Source organism: Podarcis cretensis (assembly GCF_951804945.1).
Source record: "Podarcis cretensis genome assembly, chromosome: 13".
Classification (NCBI taxonomy): domain Eukaryota; kingdom Metazoa; phylum Chordata; class Lepidosauria; order Squamata; family Lacertidae; genus Podarcis; species Podarcis cretensis.
The window spans coordinates 27,802,880-27,820,764 of record NC_137182.1 but is presented as its reverse complement, the minus strand read 5'-3'; the positions used below and the strand labels follow the sequence as shown (position 1 = coordinate 27,820,764).

Here is a 17,885-nt window from a genome sequence, read left to right as displayed (position 1 = left end):
TATGGGAAGAAACTCCAATATAAAATTGCATGTTGCTGTGGACGTACAGACGCCCAATGTACAGGTGGTGGTCGTTTCTTTAACTGTGTGAGGACATTTCACTGGGTTCTGTCTGTCACCAGACCACCTGCTTCCATTTTGTTCCCACCAGCACAAAGGAAGAGATAAAGCCTGATTTTTCTTGCTGGTTCTTGAATATACAGGCAACGCCCCCCCATTTGCACGATTTCAATATGCATGTGACTCTGCGCACGTGCATCGTGCTGAACCCAGAAGTGACCCAAAAGCATCACAAAAAGGGTCACAATGGGGCAGAGGCGGAACAGAGTGTTTGCAGGCTTTTTCAATAGCGTTTCAAATTATGTGATTTCACTGATGCATGTGGTGCCTTGGAACGTAACCCCCACATAAATGGGGGGTCGCATATGTGTGTGTGTGTTTAATTTTAATAAAATTATTGTCCCTCCCCTTTTAGCTGTTCTTATTTTATCTGTAAGCTACCTTGAGTCTCTTTCAAGGAGAAAGGTGAGATATAATAATAATAACGACACTGTATTTTAATTTTAAAAGCAACTTTTTGTGCACAACTGCTCTTACACAAAACAGCTGTATTAAAAATAAAAACTGACCTTTCTGCTACAGGAGTATTACCACCAGACTCTTGGGGAGCTGGATCTTTGATTCACTACTGTGTTGGATAACAACAACAACAAAATCCATTAGGAAATTACTCTGTGGCACCACAAGGCTCTCTGTTCCCCACCAGTGGCAGACCTTGGTGTCTCAAATTTCAGTGGTGTTATGTGCTACGCCAAAATTCGGTGCTTCCTGCCTCTCGCACTCCATTCTAAATCATAGTTGTGGTGTCCCCTGTTGTGCCCCTGAGGCTCCATGCCCAGCGCAACTGCTCCCCTAAATCCACCTCTGTCCCCACCTCTTTGTCTTTCCACCTTGCAGAGATGAGGTGGTTTTAATTTAATTTATTTTAAAAAACAGGTTGGCTAGGTGCACTGCAGAGCTAAGTGATAGCTGAGAGGCATTTGGGGGAAAGGAGGATAGTGTAAGGCAGGCTGGAGCCTCAGCTAGCACTTAGCTCTTAAAAAGGGCCACACCATATATTTAAAGCACTCTTATATCACTTTTAATAGTCATGGCTTCCCCCAAAGAATTCTGGGAACTGGATGCTGAGAGTTGTTAGGAGACTCCCCACAGAGCTACAATTTCCAGCAACCCTAACAAACAACAGTTCCTAGGATTTTCCAGGAGAAGCCATGACTATCAAAGTGGTTTAAGAGGTTGTAAGTTTATGGTGTGGGACGCGGGTGGCGCTGTGGGTTAAACCACAAAGCCTAGGACTTGCAGATCAGAAGGTCGGTGGTTCCCCGCGACAGGGTGAGCTCCCGTTGCTCAGTCCCTGCTCCTGCCAACCTAGCAGTTCAAAAGCACGACCTTACGGCAGTTTTGTGCGCTGCTCTGGTTTGCCAGAAGCGGCTTAGTCATGCTGGCCACATGACCCGGAAGCTGTACGCCAGCTCCCTCGGCCAATAAAGCGAGATGAGCGCCACAACCCCAGAGTCAGTCACGACTGGACCTAATGGTCAGGGGTCCCTTTACCTTTTAAGTTTATGGTGTAGATTTGTGTCGTCACCTGGTAAGGGTGTTTTTTTTTAGAGGGGAGAGGGGAGTAACCATTGTGATGCCCTGCGGCGTAAGCCGAGACAGCTGATATAACCCTTTTGTAGTTTTCTATTGTTTCCAGCTATCTCAATACTGCTATACAGTAATGATGATGTTTAAACCTCATAATGGAAGAATTATTTGGAAACTGGTATTAGTTGACCAGCCCCCATGTAGAAAATGGAACACCTACAGCTCATTCAGAGTCTTTGGACAGCTTTAATGTTGAGTTACATGGTGCATCCAATCTAGCAGCCAGTTAAATACTGGGGCCTGGATTTATAACTGAGGATATAATTCAAATAATTTTAGGGGATTCATTTACGACTTCATTACTTAACAGAATGATAAACTGTTAATATTCTTTTTGTCCCTGTTCCTACTCTGGCAACCCTTATTACAGGACCTAATTATGTCATCCACAAACATCAGGGGGTGAATTCACCTGTTCAATGCGATCAGCTGCCAGAAATGCCTTTCTTCATTCTACGTAAGATAAACAGACCAGACTCATTGCAAAAGAACAAGCTCTGGAGTATACCAGGGAGCCAAATGAACGCCACAAAGCAGGAGATGGCGCTCAAGAGCAATGGTTGTTCCAGAGGTCAGCCTGGGCTTTGACAGGAGTGCCAAGAAATCCCTCTGAGCTGTCTGGAAACTCACTGGATCCATCAACCTCCGAGGGCGGACCATCCTAATAGGTTCCCTGCCTCTGCAGAGAGGGGAAAGTGCTGAAAGCCTAAATCTCAACAGGAAGTGATCTGACCATGACAGTGGACTGGTGTCAATATCCCCCAATTTCAGATTATCCGCTAACTGCCCAGTCAAAAAAACAAGGTCCAGGCAGGGAGACTGGTGGGTGGGAAGCCAGCAGAATCCCTAATCTATCCTGATTGTCCAATACTAGGCACACACACTCTAGATCCCCCCCCAACTGGACAGAGAACCTGGAGAGAGGAAGAGAATCTTTATAAATCGCAGCAACTCCCCCTCCTTGCCCCTCAAGTCTGCCCAGAGTACCCAGGTGGGCACAGCTGGCTGAGACCAACTTCACCCTGCTCACCCACCCAGGTCTCAGTGATACAGACCACATTGGTTTCCTCACCCACAATCCAGTCATGGATGAGGGAGATCTCATTCCAAGCTGACCTGGCATTCAGCAACAGCCATGTGCAGACCCAAGGGCTGGCTGACAGGACAACCACAATTACCCAGGTTGGAGGAGGAAGGCTGGCACAGCACCAATTGCCTGTGCCATGTGCCCCTTGCCCAGCTTGCCCCACCTCCACACCATACCTCCCCCTGCTCTGAACTAGCGCAGTTACCCCCTTGCTCTCGCCAGCTCCTCCCTGGCACATTTTTCAAGTGAAACCAAAACCAAACAAAATCCACAGTCATGAATTAACACATGGCTTCCTCCAAAGAATCCTGGGTTATTATAGTTTCTTCCTCACAGTGCTACAACTCCCAGCACACTTAACAAAGTGCAGTGCCCATGATTTGTTGGGGAAAGTAATGGGTGCTTTTAATGTGTTGGATGTGCCAGTCTAAGCCGACGAATGGAGACCAATATTGAATTTGCTAGTCTAAAGGTGTCTCAAGACTCTTGTTTACGTTTCGTGATATTTAGTAATAATTCAGAACATAGCCTTTACTGCAAACACTTTTTATAAGGTTAACTGAGGTTTCACTATATGTTTTGACCGCGAATTACCCAGTGTTCCCTGCTTGCCTTCTCACCAATCAACATATACTATTTTCTAAGAGCGCCTACAGATGAATTGGTGTACGGGTGTTTTATTTATTTATTTTTTTAATGCTGAAAACGTCCCAATTTTTTTTTTTAAACTCCGTTGCCGTCCCCCGCCCGCCTCCCCTCCACGCGCCCTTCCTCGCAGGCGGGCAACTCGCCCCTCCCCCTCCCCTCCCGAGGCGCCTCTCCCTCGCCTTCCATCCTCTCCCGATGGCGGTTGGCGCATGCGCACTTGACGGGAGGCGGCCCAGGCCATGGCGGCCGTTTAAAGGTAACCGATTGAGCCAGAACCGGAGCGGCGGGTTTTTGCGCCGAAAGGTCCCTCTCCCTCCCTCTACCGAGCCCCGTCCCCATACCAAAGTGTGACGAGACTCAAGATTCAGGCCTGACGGGAGGAGGCGGAAGGGCGGGGGGAAGGCCTAGAATTCCCGCCGCCTCCCCTTGTGAGCTCCGAGGCCCCGCATTCCCCCCTCCCACCGCCGCCGCCACCATAATTTGGAGGGACGCGAGGAAAGACTCCCTAGGTAGAAGCGGGGGGAGCCAAATCACGCGCCCGCCACCCCCACCCGCCTTCTGAAAGGAACCTTCCACCCGCCACTGTATGCTATCCCTCTTCTCTGATTTAGCGCCGAGGGAAGTTCCAATCAAGTCAGAGGGGGGCGCCGTCCCCATAATCCTATCCGTCCCCGTTCCCATTGATTTTAGCCCCCTGCAGCAAGGGCTGGGGGATGAGGGAGCCCAGAGCTCTCCCTCCCCATATCCGCTAAAGAGGAGACCCACCTCTCTCTTGCCCCAGAGGGTACTGAGGAAAACACAAGCAGAGAGGTTTCGGAGGAAACCCGGTTGGCTCCCAGCTACTGTATAGGAAAAGCCCCAGGATGTACTGAGCGGTGGCGGAGACGCAGCACTCACCGGCTTGTTTTGGGGCTCCCCTCAACTCTGGCACAGAGGACCAGGAAGCCTTTTCGGGAGCGAGCTGGTGGATAGAGAGCGCGTGTAGGGGGCCCTATTCCTCTTTGGGGGCTGCATAGTTGAGAGCTGGGTTAGACAGGCCATAGAGAAGCCACCCCTTGGTTTTATAATTTTTGCTGGGAGACTTCGCTTGTGGGGGATAGAATCCCCCCATGAATGTCTTCTTTGAGGGGAACACCCCCCCCGCCGGCCAAAGGTGGCCAGTCTGTCCAATAATCCTAATAGAGTCCAACGGAAGGATCTGAAGCATAGCCCGTCCACGTGTCCCTTTTTTATCCAGGGAGAGCGGGGAGCTGTTACTCCACAAAATCATTGCCGGGGACCCCCGAAGCACCCCTGTCACTTGCAGATTAACTCATCGGCGGCCTAGGCACAAAACAAGTTGCTTTGCACCCAAGGGCCCTTTGTTGGGGGGGTGGCTTTTCCGCACCCCCACGACACCGGCGGCGGCGGATTCAGTAACTGAACCTGTTAGCAAGGTGGAGGAGAGAGGGCCCCGTTTCTCCCTTTCCCTGTATAGCAGGGAGTGGCGCCCAGTTTCCCGCTTCCCCCACCCCAGAGTTTTGGGACTTGGGGAGGAGAAGAGAAGAACCGAGATGATCCTTGCAGCAGCTTCGGCAGCGAGAGGAGAAGGGTCGGTGAGTCAGTGAGACCGGCCGGGGGAAAGTGGTGCAGCAAGAAAAGGGGGCGATGGGTCTCGGTGGGGCGGGCGACGGCGGCGCCCCCCGAGGGGTCCAGGTGGGGGATCCGGGCCGGAGAGGGGAAGAAGAAGAAGAGGGAGGAGGCGCCGCCGCCGCCGCCGCGGCAGAACCCGGAGCCTGAAGGCGCCCCTCGTCGCTATGAGATCCACCGTGTATAAAGCCACCGCGGCGGCGACGACGACGGGGCCGGGCTTGCTGGAGCCTGGCCCGGAGGAAGAGGAGGAGCCGCCGCCGCCACCGCCTCATCTCCGCCAGCCTCCGCCTCCCCCGCAGAACCAGATCCCCGTGCCGGCCCCAGCGGCGGGCCCCAAGGGCCGGGCCATCGTTCCGGCGGCTGCGGCGGCCGCGGCCCCGGGACAGCAGCAGCAGGAAGGCGGCGGGGGCTGCTGCTGGGGTGGCCTGGTCCCCTCGCCGTGCCCGGTCGGCAGCACTCGGCAGGCGGGCGTGGGCGATGCCGCCGGCAGCTCCCGCCCCTCCAAGTACCAGGCGGTGCTGCCCGGACACACCGCTGCTGCTGCCGCCGCCACCAGCGCCGCCGCCAAGGACTGCAAGCGAGGCGGCGGCGGCCCTCACGCCGGGCCTGGAGGGGCTCCGGCGTCACTTTCTCCCTCTCCTACGCCGCCGCCGCTACCACCGCCGCCGCCGGTTTCCGCCACGGCCGAGCCTGGACAGCCTCCTCCAGCCCCAACAGCGGTGCCGGCGGCGGCGGCGGGAGGATCTCCGGCCTCTTCCGAGCCCGGCGGCAAGTGGAAAAGCATCGGCTGCAGCAGCACCGGGAGCGGCGGTGGGGGAAGCAGCCTTTGGAAGAGCCCCATGGGGGCCGGCGGGGGTGCCTCCTGCCAGACGGCCTGCCTCAAGCAGATCCTGCTTCTCCAACTGGACCTTATCGAGCAGCAGCAGCAACAGTTGCAGGCCAAGGAAAAGGAGATCGAGGAACTCAAGGCCGAGAAGGACACAGTGAGTTTGGGGCCGGGACAGAAGGGGTTAACGTTCATCAGGTTGGAGGGAGCGCGGGAGGCAGCAGGGATCTGACAAACGATGCGGCGCTTCAGGGGTTAATAGGTAAGCAATGGGTTGGGTGTTCGCTGGTTTTCTAAGGGTTAATGGGGAGTGCATGCATGGTTGAGTGTTGTTAACAGTGGGAGGGGTCAATGCAAATTTCGCAGAGGCATATGGGGGCTAATCGAAGGTATGCAGGTGCTCAGTGGGAGTGAGTGTGATGGGGTAGGCATAACTGTCGCTAGCAGTTTCAGGAGAAATCGGTGTGTGTATGACTTTGAAACCTGATCTGAGAAGGATTTCATGTAGATGCGTGCAGTACAGTAGATACGTTCAGTAGGAGGAGATGAATCAAGAAAAATAACAACGAGGAGTTAGGCTTAATTAACTAGAGGTGATCAAAAGGCCCTGCAGCCCTGCAGTCCAGTCCCTATGCAGCAACACTCCTCACTGATCATTCTCTCCAGAAGTGGGCCTGGTGAAACGTGGCCCATGTAAAGGTTAATGTGGAAAGGAATGATCCTGAAGTGACTGGGTGCTTGCATGTCGAGGGTTAATGGGTGCAAGAAATCCAATGATTTCTAATGCTATTGGAACCGGGTCTAAAATGGTAGGGGTTAAAGGTGGAAACCAAACAAAGGTTTAGTACACACTTAAAGTGTGGGGTGTAAATGTCTATAGGCTAATAGTAGAACTGTAGTACTGGAAGGCCAATAGAAGGTGTGATTAACTCTTTAGAGTTAATATTCAATGACAGTTGAAGGCTCTTAGTAATTAATGGTACTAAAAAGTAGTGTGCAGCAGCCAAAGTACTAAGGTCTTGGCACCATGAGAGTCAAGAACCAGGAAGGGGTTGACAACCTAGGGGTTAAGCTGAAAGGTCTGCTTGGTAGCTTGGTTAGCTTAAAGGTGGAGTTAAGGGCACTGGCACAAGGTGGGAGTAGATTTGGGAATGTTGCAGTTTTCAATGAGTTAATCAGGTTAGACTAGAGAGTGTGTGGCTCATGGGGCCCCAAGACTGGAAGAGTGCTGTGGCAACAGCAGGGTTAACTCAAAGCATCAGACATGTGCTGTGTGCTACAAATAGGGTTAATTTAAAGGGGCCCTAGCTTGGGGCTGTGGCTGCCATATTTGGGGGAAGAGGAAAGCAGCTTAAGCAAAACAATCAGCTGCAGTGTGTACCATGTGGACAGTAAGGTGGGGGGAGGTCTCTAACTGGTGTGTTTTTAAAGGAATATTTCAGGTTTGGGTTTAGCATCCCATCTCGGTTCATCTAAAAATGTTGTCAACCCCGTCTTCTTTCACAGAAGCACCAACCCACTTTTTTATTATGATTACTGCAAAATGTTTATTGTGTTGTACTCCTGCAAGGTGCTTCTTTCCACCCTTGCCCTGCCATTGTGCCCCCCTAGCCAGGGTATCCCATATCTGGCAAGGTTGTGCCAAACCCTACTGTTGAGAGTCCTTGACCCTTGCAACAAGAGCTTCTCTTACAGAGAGTGTTGCTCATGTAGAGATCACATCTGTAAGGGAGGGGATATTCAATGCGAGCATGAGGGGAGGCGATGCTGTATAGCCCCCTTATCTGTCTATGCCATAAGAGCTGAATGAGGCATAGTTTGAAGATTGGGGGAGACCCTCTGGATCAGCTGCAAATGAAGGTTAGTTGAGTGGCTTTTTTATGTCAGCTATCTGTAGCAAAAGCAGTTTAGTGCATAATGTTCATTTCTAAACTGTAGTCCCAGAAGCTGTTTAGTGTGTTTTCTTTCCCCATCCTCACATTGCCACAAAGGTCTTGTAATCCTGGCCTGTATGCATGGCACGTCTGCAGCCTAAAAATAGCCCCCTCTTCCTGGTTCCTGCAGCTGCTGCTGCAACCATTATTGTGAAGGAAAGTACCCCCCCTCCACTTTTTAGGCATGATCGTCAGAGTCTGCGTATAAAATGTATGTGTGTAGCGTTGTTTCTGGTTGCAGGAAGTGGCGGCAGTTTTACTGTCTGTAACAGAAAGATGTGATCCAACACAGATAGCGTTAAAAAAAAACCCCATCTCCCATCAGGCCTGTGCTAAGTTAACCAATATGGAGGTGCTGGCTGCCTTCTTGCCGTCAAAGAATGTGATGATGGCAGACAGAGTACTTTGCATGCTCCTGCAAAGGCTTAAAAAAAGAAATCAAGCCCTCACATAACAAACACCCTGAAGAGCTAGAACACACACAAAACAGATAAATGCAAAGCTTGTGAGTCAAGCTGATACCAAAACTGCTTGGGTCGGTTGTTGCTGCTGCATCTGCTGACTGCAGATTTACAAAGTACCTGCAGTGGTTCTCTCCCTCACCCCTACCAGCCCCCCCTTTCCTCTTAAGGAGTAATGCCAGAACCCCTAAGAGTGTCAGTTCAGTATTTTGGTTTCACATGTACAAATTATATGAATGCTCTTTGCTTTTTACCATCCAGAGTGATTTTAGTTTCTTATATGCTATGTGCAGCATTAATATCTAAAATGGAGGCTTTTATAAGTCTTACTTTAAAATTGAGAGACTCTGAATCACTTGGTGCTCCTGTTAAGAATTCATTGTGGGTTTTTGATGTGTTCTTTCTATTTACATTTAAACAAAAAACAAAATCCTAGTACAAAGCTACCCTCACATAACTCTTACTACAAAAGTTGTACTTAGTGTTGACGCTGAGCTAAGTGGTACAGAGAATTAAATGATGTGGATGTCTGCGTACCGGAAAGGGTACAAAGGAAAACTGAGAAGTGGGGCTATGATAGAAAGAGCTGAAGAGGATGTACTTTGTAGCCCTCCTCAGATAGGGAGCTGAGGCTAAGAAGGGTGACTTACCAAAAGCTTAATGCTGAATCCATGGCTGAGCTGAGTTTGTATCAAAGTCTTCAAGCAGCAATGCTGTACTCTCCTATCATGAATAACAGCATTCTGCCATATTTTTGTGCAACTGCTTTAGGAATTATCCAATCCTTGTTGGCTGCAGAGCTTGAGATATATGTTAATGGCAACCCTTTGAGATTTGCTCATAGTAAGTGGCTTGAGAACCATGGGGACATGATCTGCTCCCAGTTTAATGAATGTGAGCTAGGAAGAAGTAGTAAACATTATTTTGTATTTTTAGCAAGGAAGTGCGGTTCTCAGGGATATGCATACTGTATGGCATAGGCAAGTGGCACACTATACCTATGGGAGTCTAAAATATACTTAGAGAGACTGCTGCTCCACACCTCTGAAACTATTAATATCCCAACATGTGCATATTTCTGAAGGTAGAATGTGTGTGCAGGTTGTGTTCACGTTAACAAAGGGAAATGACGTAAGCTGTACTTGCAAGGACAATTCAGATTTATTTATTTCATTATTGCCCCACCTTTCCTCTTAAAGAGAATCCAGGGTGGCATACATACAAACAAACTTAATAAAATAAAATACATTAGAAAACTCAAAGACTGTAGTAAAACAACAATACATACCAGCAAGTGGAGATTTAAAAAAAGACTCTACTGTCACCCTCACCTTTACAGGAGCACTCATTTCACCTCCAACTCGTCCTTTAAGTGATCTGGAGTGGGTACCTCAAAATTTTCTGGTGTTCTGTGTTCCCAGTGTAAATCCTCTCTGTCCATGTAGTGGAAGCAGCTACCATAGAGTTCTGTCATAATGAGGAAGTAGCTATTTTCCCTGTGGTCAACAGATGCAGCCTAACAAAGAGGTATAGAATTGCCATGCAACAGTTCTGCATATCTGTCAGTAAAACAGAGTACCCTCAGTTGTCTTTAATTGAAAAAGGGTTGGATGTGTTTGGCAACCCCCACTTTAGAAAACAGTATCATGGGCAATAAACATATCCAATAGGTTCCAAGACTGTTGTGTTTGGAATTAAAGATCAGCACTCAATGGTAAGCATTGCAAGATTAAACGAATACTGGAACTTGCATAGAACTGTCCCGATCGGTTTGTTCCCATCATATGCTAAAGTAAGGGTGAGGTTTAGTGATTGGAAATATGTTTAGCTGATGGACTGCTACCTTTAACATCCATATTGCACTGTTGCATTCTCAGCTCTTTGCTCGAATTGAGCGTATGGAAAGGAGGATGCAGCTGGTGAAGAAGGACAATGAGCGCGAGAAACACAAGATACTTCAAGGGTACGAGACAGAGGAGAAGGTTGAGTCTGAAGTACCAGAGAAGTTGCCCATAGAATGCCAACCACCAGAACTTCTGGAGACGTCACAACCACTGCCTTTGAAGCATTTTCCATACGGGAGGAATGGGAAGGGTCACAAACGGTAAATCAGAGTTGCTGTTGCTGTATGTTTTCCTAGATTACCAGTGTGCGCACACTGCAGCCCGCTTTACCTTTAAATGCCACCACTGAGATAATAAAAGGCCATCACTGACATAATTGCATTCACTGCTTCTGTACTTATATACATCTGTATTTCCACTTGTGCCTATGTTGCAGATTTTAGACTAGCTTCAATCCTGTTCAAGTGGTTCTCACCCACAGAATTTTAGGCACTGTAATTCTGTGAAGAGGCTAAGGATGTTTAACAGAAGTTTCAACATCCTGCAAAAGTACAATTTCCAGTGTTATCTGGGGGAAGCTTCAATAATTAAACCAGGTTTCAAGCCTATTAACATTTGTAACACATAATGCTCTCAGTTACCACTATCTCTTAAGTAGCATTTCTCTTAGTGGTTTTCCATATAGGCAGAATAGTACTGGCTGTTGGCTTGCAATCTCTGTTTCTTGTTTACGCAATTCTTTAGTGTGATGCCATCATATCTGCAGCCTGGCAGAAATCACAGAATAGCACTCACCCCATTTGTCATGATCCCAAGCGGTGGTGCCTTGATGGTCATGCATAATTTGCTCTGTGATACAGCTTGGAAGCTTGTCTTGAGTCCATTTATCAATCTTTTTAAAAATAAAATAAAATAAAGCAGAGACATGGGGAATCATTGATACTCCATGTCTGACATACTTTGTATTTATGTTGGTATTTTGTTGCAAACCCACCCCAAAATCGGTATGATGAAGAGTGGGTTTATAAATTAAACAGTATAAACATATTTGAAATGGTTTCTGTATGCTAAACTGGTTGTCAATAGGAGCTGTGGTTCCTCTGCAACATTTTCAGTATTTTCTTTGCTAAACCTGTCCCCTCTTATTTTTGCAGGAAGTCTGCCTTTGGAAGTGCCGAGAGGAAAACTCCAGTGAAGAAGCTGGTGGCCGAATTCTCAAAAGTCAAGTGTAAAACGCCAAAGGCTTCCCCATTGAAAGAGGAACCCAGCAGTTCATTAACTGAATCAATTAGCAGGCGTGAGCTGCGAAGTCAGGAGACTCCTGAGAAAACCCGGTCATTAGCGGACACTCCACTGAAATCATTGGCACCTTTGAGAGGATCCGGGTGCCATTCAAAAGACAAGGGTTCCTCCAGTGAAACAGAAGACTTGCCGTACCTTTCCACCACTGAAATGTACTTATGCCGGTGGCACCAGCCACCTCCTTCACCGTTGCGAGAGACTTCTCCCAAGAAGGAGGAGATTGTAGCAAGTAAGAGGCTTGCTTGTGCCTTTGTGGTGGTTGGCCTGATGTGGGTTGGAGGGGGCGTGGAACTCATTCATTTGGGGTTTTGTTTAAGAGTCTTTCGAACCCTCGAAGATAGCCAGGTTGTGGCACTCCATTTCTGAGTGATGCTGTTTTAGGTTCTGAACCTCTGGTTGGAGTACAGAAGCTTTTGAAACCCACATCGATCTAGAACAGGTGTGGGCAATGTGTGAAGAAGATCAGCCACCCTGTCTAATGACCTGTGGTGACATTTCTGGAAAACCATGAAAGTTGTGGCTTACCTGTGCTCATAGTGAATGCTGTAACCACCTGCTTTTGCCAGCAAGCTGCTCTGTTTCATGTCTTCTGTAATGGGGAGCGGTCTGTGTAGAAATGATAGGAAGTGTATCAGTCAACTTGTTGTCTGATGAAGACTAGATAAACTGACACAAGATGGTTCTGGGCCAGGAGATATGCAGTTGCTGGAGTGACCCAAGATATCTGGTATGGCTGGAGTGCTCCAAAATAATAATTTGGACCTCATTCTGTCTTTGTTTCCATTGCATGGCTTATATACATTTTGGGCTATGTTTCAAAGGAGCCCTTTTATACACAGTTAAAGGTCCACATATAGACCTGCTGGTTTTGTGGTAGTTCTTGCTGCTGCAGCAGCCAGAGTCTATGATGAAAACTGCTGTTCAGTTTTTAAATCAGCTTGCCTAGTCTACAACTAGCAGTAATCACCATAAAAAGGGTGGGGGAGGTGGGGTGAGTAGAAATGAGAGAAAGATGAAAGAAAGGACAGTTATGCATATGATTGAAATGCAAAAAAATGGCATCACTTTACAGGTTGGATCTAAAGATTGGGCCTGTAAAGTTACATCATCAAATGGGCAAAGGCAAATAGACTTGCATGTATAGTTTTCTTATGGGGGTATTTGCTAGTCTTCTGGATTACAATCAAAATGTTTAATGAATTTAGAAGATGAATTGCCATGTTTATGCACTATGCGATGTTTGTTTAATGCCATTTTTACTAAAAAGTCACATTCTAAAGTAAATGCTATATGTCTAGTAGAGGGCATGAGTCAGCCAAGTGTCTTTATTTTTGCATTGAAACAGAGAACTTAAGTTCTGCACTCTGAATCAGTTATGCAAATGTTCTTGTAATTCCTTGAAATATCACTACTTATAAGCTTCAATATAAATTAGAGGTTTGTACACTTTTTATGAAGAGCAGTGCTGGTGGTGGAAGAGGAATAGGTAAGTGATGAGCGTTGCCTATGTGACGGGAGGCCATGAAGAACAGGTATTTAGTCATAAGTGCTCTGCCAAGACCCAGGTGCACAAGCTCTACCATCTCAACACCTTTCCTAGTTTTCAGATTCTTCCTTGTTCCAGTCAAAATCCTGCAAGTACAGAAGGACAGCAAGCTACCCAACCCTGTGTGTAGATGCTGCATCAATAAAATAAGACCTCCATATCTATCCTGAGTTTGGTGCTTGGAATCCAATATGCAGTGAATGTTGACTTGTATCTGTTTATTTATAGGCTTTTATATATTTGTTTGTGTAAGTTGCATAACTGTTTTCTTTCACCCTATCTGGCAAGGAGAGGCATGTGGTTGACAAGGTCATGGGCCAGAAAAACCTTGCAGGGGAGCGGGGCAGTAGAGGATCAAAAGAAAAGAGAGTGCTTCAGTGTTAACAGACTTTGGAGATTCCATATTTGTTAAAGTGCTGGAATTTCTGTAGTTAGAAGCCTCTAAACTCCTAAGACAGTTGCAGTTCTCAGGTTTCCTAGAGGGAAGCCATGGCAGTTAAGTTGATTTACCTTTATAGTGCAGCCAACTGAAAAACCTTATTTGGTGTCTGAGGCTTTAAACTTGCTGCTATCTAACCATGAGGGCTATAACAGGCTCTCAGTAGTTAGCCTGGAACAGTGGGTGAAATGACTCCAGAATAGTATCTTACTGGGCATGTCCCCATTTCAAGAGAAGGGACTTAATCCTTTGCCCCTGCACTTCCCTACCGCCAGAGTAGCAGATGGCAAGAATCTTTTGACCTTGGGCTGGTGTATGTATGTTGGGTGTGCATGCAGTAATTGTTAGATACTTTCCTGATGTGTTACATTCTCCTCAGCAAATTGCCGATTCTTTCCATAATCAGCCCTCTCCATATGGTTTGCTACTTCTGAGATTTAGATGGAGGAAAGAATAAAGGCAAACATGCTTGATAGTCACTTCTTAAACATACAACTCTTCTTCCTCATGTGCCATGAAGTGATTACGAAGAACGCCTGTGGCAAAAGGATAAATGCACAGGCTGTGTTTCTCTACTCACTTTCTTCCAGAGTAGCCATTTTGCTCTAGCATTTTTCTTTGGTGGATGAGTTTCTCTGAGCAAGATAACTGTTAACAGAAAAGAATAGGCTACCCCAAGCAGTCTCCTCCATCTCCAACGGTTGCACAATATTTATTTTCTTCTTAGATTCACATCCCACCTTCAATTGTAGAACCCAAGGTGGTGTCCATGTGGTTCCCAGGGGGTCAGCCACCCAGACGCTGACCAGGCCCAGATGCTGCTTAGGTTTAGCAAGATGGAGGCTTTATGTGGTTTCAGGTCACATTCTGGAATTCATTTGTTGTTGGACTTGGAGGTTTCTTTGCACAGGAAAATTGCCAATTTTTATCAAACTTTTGAGTGGGGTCCTGGTCAATGTGTATTTTACAGATACTACAAAAGGCAAGGTCTCACATCTGAGGCTTTGTTTTCTTCATTTTTCTCAGCAAGCGGCCAGCTTTTTTACAAGCTCTTTTACCAGGCAGGGCTCTTTCAAATAGGGAAAACAAACTTTCTTGCACCTTACTTCCTATTCACCATGATTCTTGTTAGGGGTGATGGAATATGACTCTTCTTGAAGCTCCCCAAGCCTAGCTATAAAGATTCCCAGTTCCTCCCGATAACAATAACAATAAATAATTTTTTTTATTACTTATACCCTACCATCTGGCTGGGTTTCTCCAGCCTTGGGCAGCTTACAGCATACATAAAATCAAAGACTTGCAAGACCTCTTGGTCTGAGGTCAGTTTTCTGATGCCAATTCCCCCTGTTTTACCAGCTTGAGCCTGGGCTGAACCAAGCTATCTTGCTGTTCTGTTTTTCTTGTATTTTTATGTTACAACAAACAAGGTACATTTCTCAGAGAAGCTGTGAAGCCATTTCCTTCAGAAGGTTGAAAGATTTTTTCCCCCTCACAGCAGATTGCAGAAACACATTCTTCTCAGTTGCTGCTTACTAAAATCCAAGTGGCTTCTGCAGAATAAAATAAATAAGAAGAGCCTCAAGGTCTAACTAGCTTTCCACACCTTCCTATGCCTTAGAGTTGCATGTTTGACCTGTTATTGCTGTCTTGTAGTAGAGAGGAATTTGGAGAGTGCTTCTTATAGGACCAGCCTTTATTAAGACAAGCTCCTAAAATCATAAGAATTGTTCTGCTAGTTTGGTTCAAAAGTCCACCTGGTCCAGCAACTTGTCTCCAACTGCCGCCAGCCTGTTGCTACTGAGAAACTTACCAGCCAGGAATTATGAAAATAGTGCCCCTATTACATGCCTCCAGTAACCTCAAGTATAATATAGGCTTCATTCTTGGTTATCAGTGGTAACCTTTTGTCCTTCATGAATCTAAATTATTTTTAAAGCCATTTCTCCTGCGCAACATCCTTCAGCAGCGCTTAGAAGCTTCTCAGCGATCCTCCAAGTAGAGCTAGGGCTGTTTTAAACTCCAATTAAAGAGCTTGTTTCAGTAAACTAGGCATGGGAGACCTGTGTTTTTACTCAGCCATAGGCTCAAGTGGCTTTGATGAACGGTCAGAAGTGTAGCCTTGAAAGTAGGCTTCCTTCAGGATGCTAGTCTGAAAGACTTCCTGAGAGCTGCCATTCAACTTTGCAAGTTTGGTGGAAGATATGGTGTTGGTTTAAGAGAGCAGATGAAAGCAAGCTCTTGAAATAGTTGCTTGTCCTGTCACTTGTGGCAAATAACCAGCTCTAGGAAGCTTTTGTAGACTTGAGGAGAGCTAATTCTGTTCTTTCAGGCCACAGATATACTAACATGATGACTAACATAGCAATGTGTGATATTTTATGGGTTAGTAACTTCTGTGGAATTAATTGGTGAGGCTAAACGAAAGCTAGCTGATGCTAAACTGTGTTTAACTTCGTAGCAGTGAGGTTAATGTTGTCACAGATGTTCATCTCTCCACAGAAACATTTCTTTAAAATCAGCTGTTTTGACACTTCTCCCTTTCTAGTTCCATCCTGGAGGGACCACATGGTAGAGCCTCTGAGAGACCTGAATACTTCAGAACTTTTAGAGGTATGTTGGTGAATAAATAGCGTTACCAGCCACCCATGAGCATCTCCTGAAGCTGACCAGCTGTTTCTCAGCTCTCGCCAGACACTATCCCCTTGTCTCCCAATTGTCCCCTACAACCAGGAGGAAAGGCATTTTTGAAATCAGCTGATATATCCAACTTTTGCACCCCAGTAATTTGCAGGGTTTTTGCCACAAGGCAGCATGGGTACTGCATTTAGCTTGTATGCTGGGGAAGAAAAACTGGCAAATAGGTCTTTTTACCATGGGGAAGCAACCAGTATCACGGCTGGTTTAAATGCTTTCATCTAGGAAATGAAAAGAAAGAGGACCTTCAACAGCTGATTGAGAATCAGTTTCCCTGAAAAGGCACAGCAGATAATGTTAATGCGTGCTCTCTCTCTCTCTGTTTGTGTGTGTGTTAATTTTTTCCATTTATTAAACCCTTCACAGAACTTGGATGACAGCGTCTTCTCCAAACGGCATGCAAAGTTGGAATTGGATGAGAAGAGGAGGAAAAGGTGAGAGAGAATATCATTTACTAGTTTATTTAGTGCTTAATTTCCAAGGTTAATTTCTAAGTAGTTTGCAAGTATAAAACCAATTACAAAAGATATAAACACAATAAAACAATTTCCTCAAAACATCCACAATGAAATAAACATGCATGGTTAAAATGTACAATAAAATCAGCCCATTACAACATCTGAATCGCCTGGTTTCACTTGTAGTCTTTACACTGCATTTTGAGGGCTTTTGGGATGGGAGATAACAGTTATGTCGTGGAAGGGGTGTGCAGTAAGAGATTTGTTGATTCTCTTGTTGTAATAGCGCGGTTTGGCCTTCTCCCCCCTCAGCTGTCATCTGGGGGCGGCTATTCCATCCGACTGCCTTAGTGGGAGAGATAGGAAGCAGTGTTCTTTTCATCAGCTTGCTGGAGGCCTAGCTGCATCAGACACCTGCCCTTGAACTGTGCCAGCTGGCTAATACAGGAACAGCTGCTTAGAAATTGGTGCCTGATTGTTGATTTTGATTTTCCTCTCCCCTCCCTGTTCCTTTTCTCTTGTGTGTTGTGTTTTTTAGACTGTCAGCCTATGGGTAAGGACTGTCTTGTTTTTGATAGTATGTAAACTGCTCTGGAAGGCCCCCCCCCTTTTTTTTGGCCAAAGAGCAGAATAAAATGTTCTAAATACAAGGAATTGACATAATTCATTGAAATGTGTAGGCAGTCAGTTTGAGCACAAAGCACCTTTCTACACTAGTTGTAGTTAGCCTATGGAACTCCAGGCCATAGGATATTCTTTTTTAAAGCCAGTTTGCTTTAAAAAAGAAAAAGAAAAAAAGATTAGAATAGTGGAAGATCGTTTGCTGCTAGCCATAATCAAAACGTCATCAAGTACAAGTTTAAAACACCTTGTTTTTCTCCTTTCTCTTCTCCCTTCCCTAGGTGGGATATTCAGCGTATCCGGGAGCAAAGAATTTTGCAGCGACTACAACTCAGAATGTATAAAAAGAAAGGAATTCAGGAATCTGAGCCTGAAGTTACCTCATTTTTCCCAGAGTCAGATGATGGTGAGTCGCTTTAAATATGGTATTGCAGGTGTCCTTTTCTCCCACCTGCAAAAGCTTGATTGAGAAGGATTGGCAGAACCCTGTTGTAAAAGTAGAAATCCAAAATGTGAGTGGCTATTGCAATTAGATAGTTTACCTTCTCTTCTCTTTTCATCCTAGTTGAAAGCTTGCTGATCACCCCTTACTTGCCTGTTGTAGCATTTGGCCGACCGTTACCAAAATTAAACCCACAGTAAGTATACCCATATGCTTACATTAAAGGAGAAAATATTTT

General features: G+C 46.3%; 1 protein-coding gene across 4 annotated transcripts in view; it reads left to right on the top strand.

Annotated features, from left to right (window-relative positions):
* The first annotated feature begins 3,644 nt into the window (after positions 1 to 3,644).
* Positions 3,645 to 17,885, top strand: part of MSL1 (MSL complex subunit 1) — a 26,153-nt gene continuing 11,912 nt past the window's right edge. For all 4 annotated transcript variants that reach the window (XR_013832360.1, XM_079948755.1, XM_079948754.1 and 1 more), the window contains exons 1-7: positions 3,645 to 6,060; positions 10,176 to 10,402; positions 11,297 to 11,673; positions 15,978 to 16,042; positions 16,493 to 16,560; positions 17,487 to 17,611; positions 17,771 to 17,843. Coding sequence is in view for 3 of the 4 variants with exons in the window: in XM_079948755.1 (XP_079804881.1) it covers positions 5,242 to 6,060; positions 10,176 to 10,402; positions 11,297 to 11,673; positions 15,978 to 16,042; positions 16,493 to 16,560; positions 17,487 to 17,611; positions 17,771 to 17,843 (1,754 nt within the window). In the remaining variant the exon portion in view is untranslated. The remainder of the gene's footprint in view (positions 6,061 to 10,175; positions 10,403 to 11,296; positions 11,674 to 15,977; positions 16,043 to 16,492; positions 16,561 to 17,486; positions 17,612 to 17,770; positions 17,844 to 17,885) is intronic.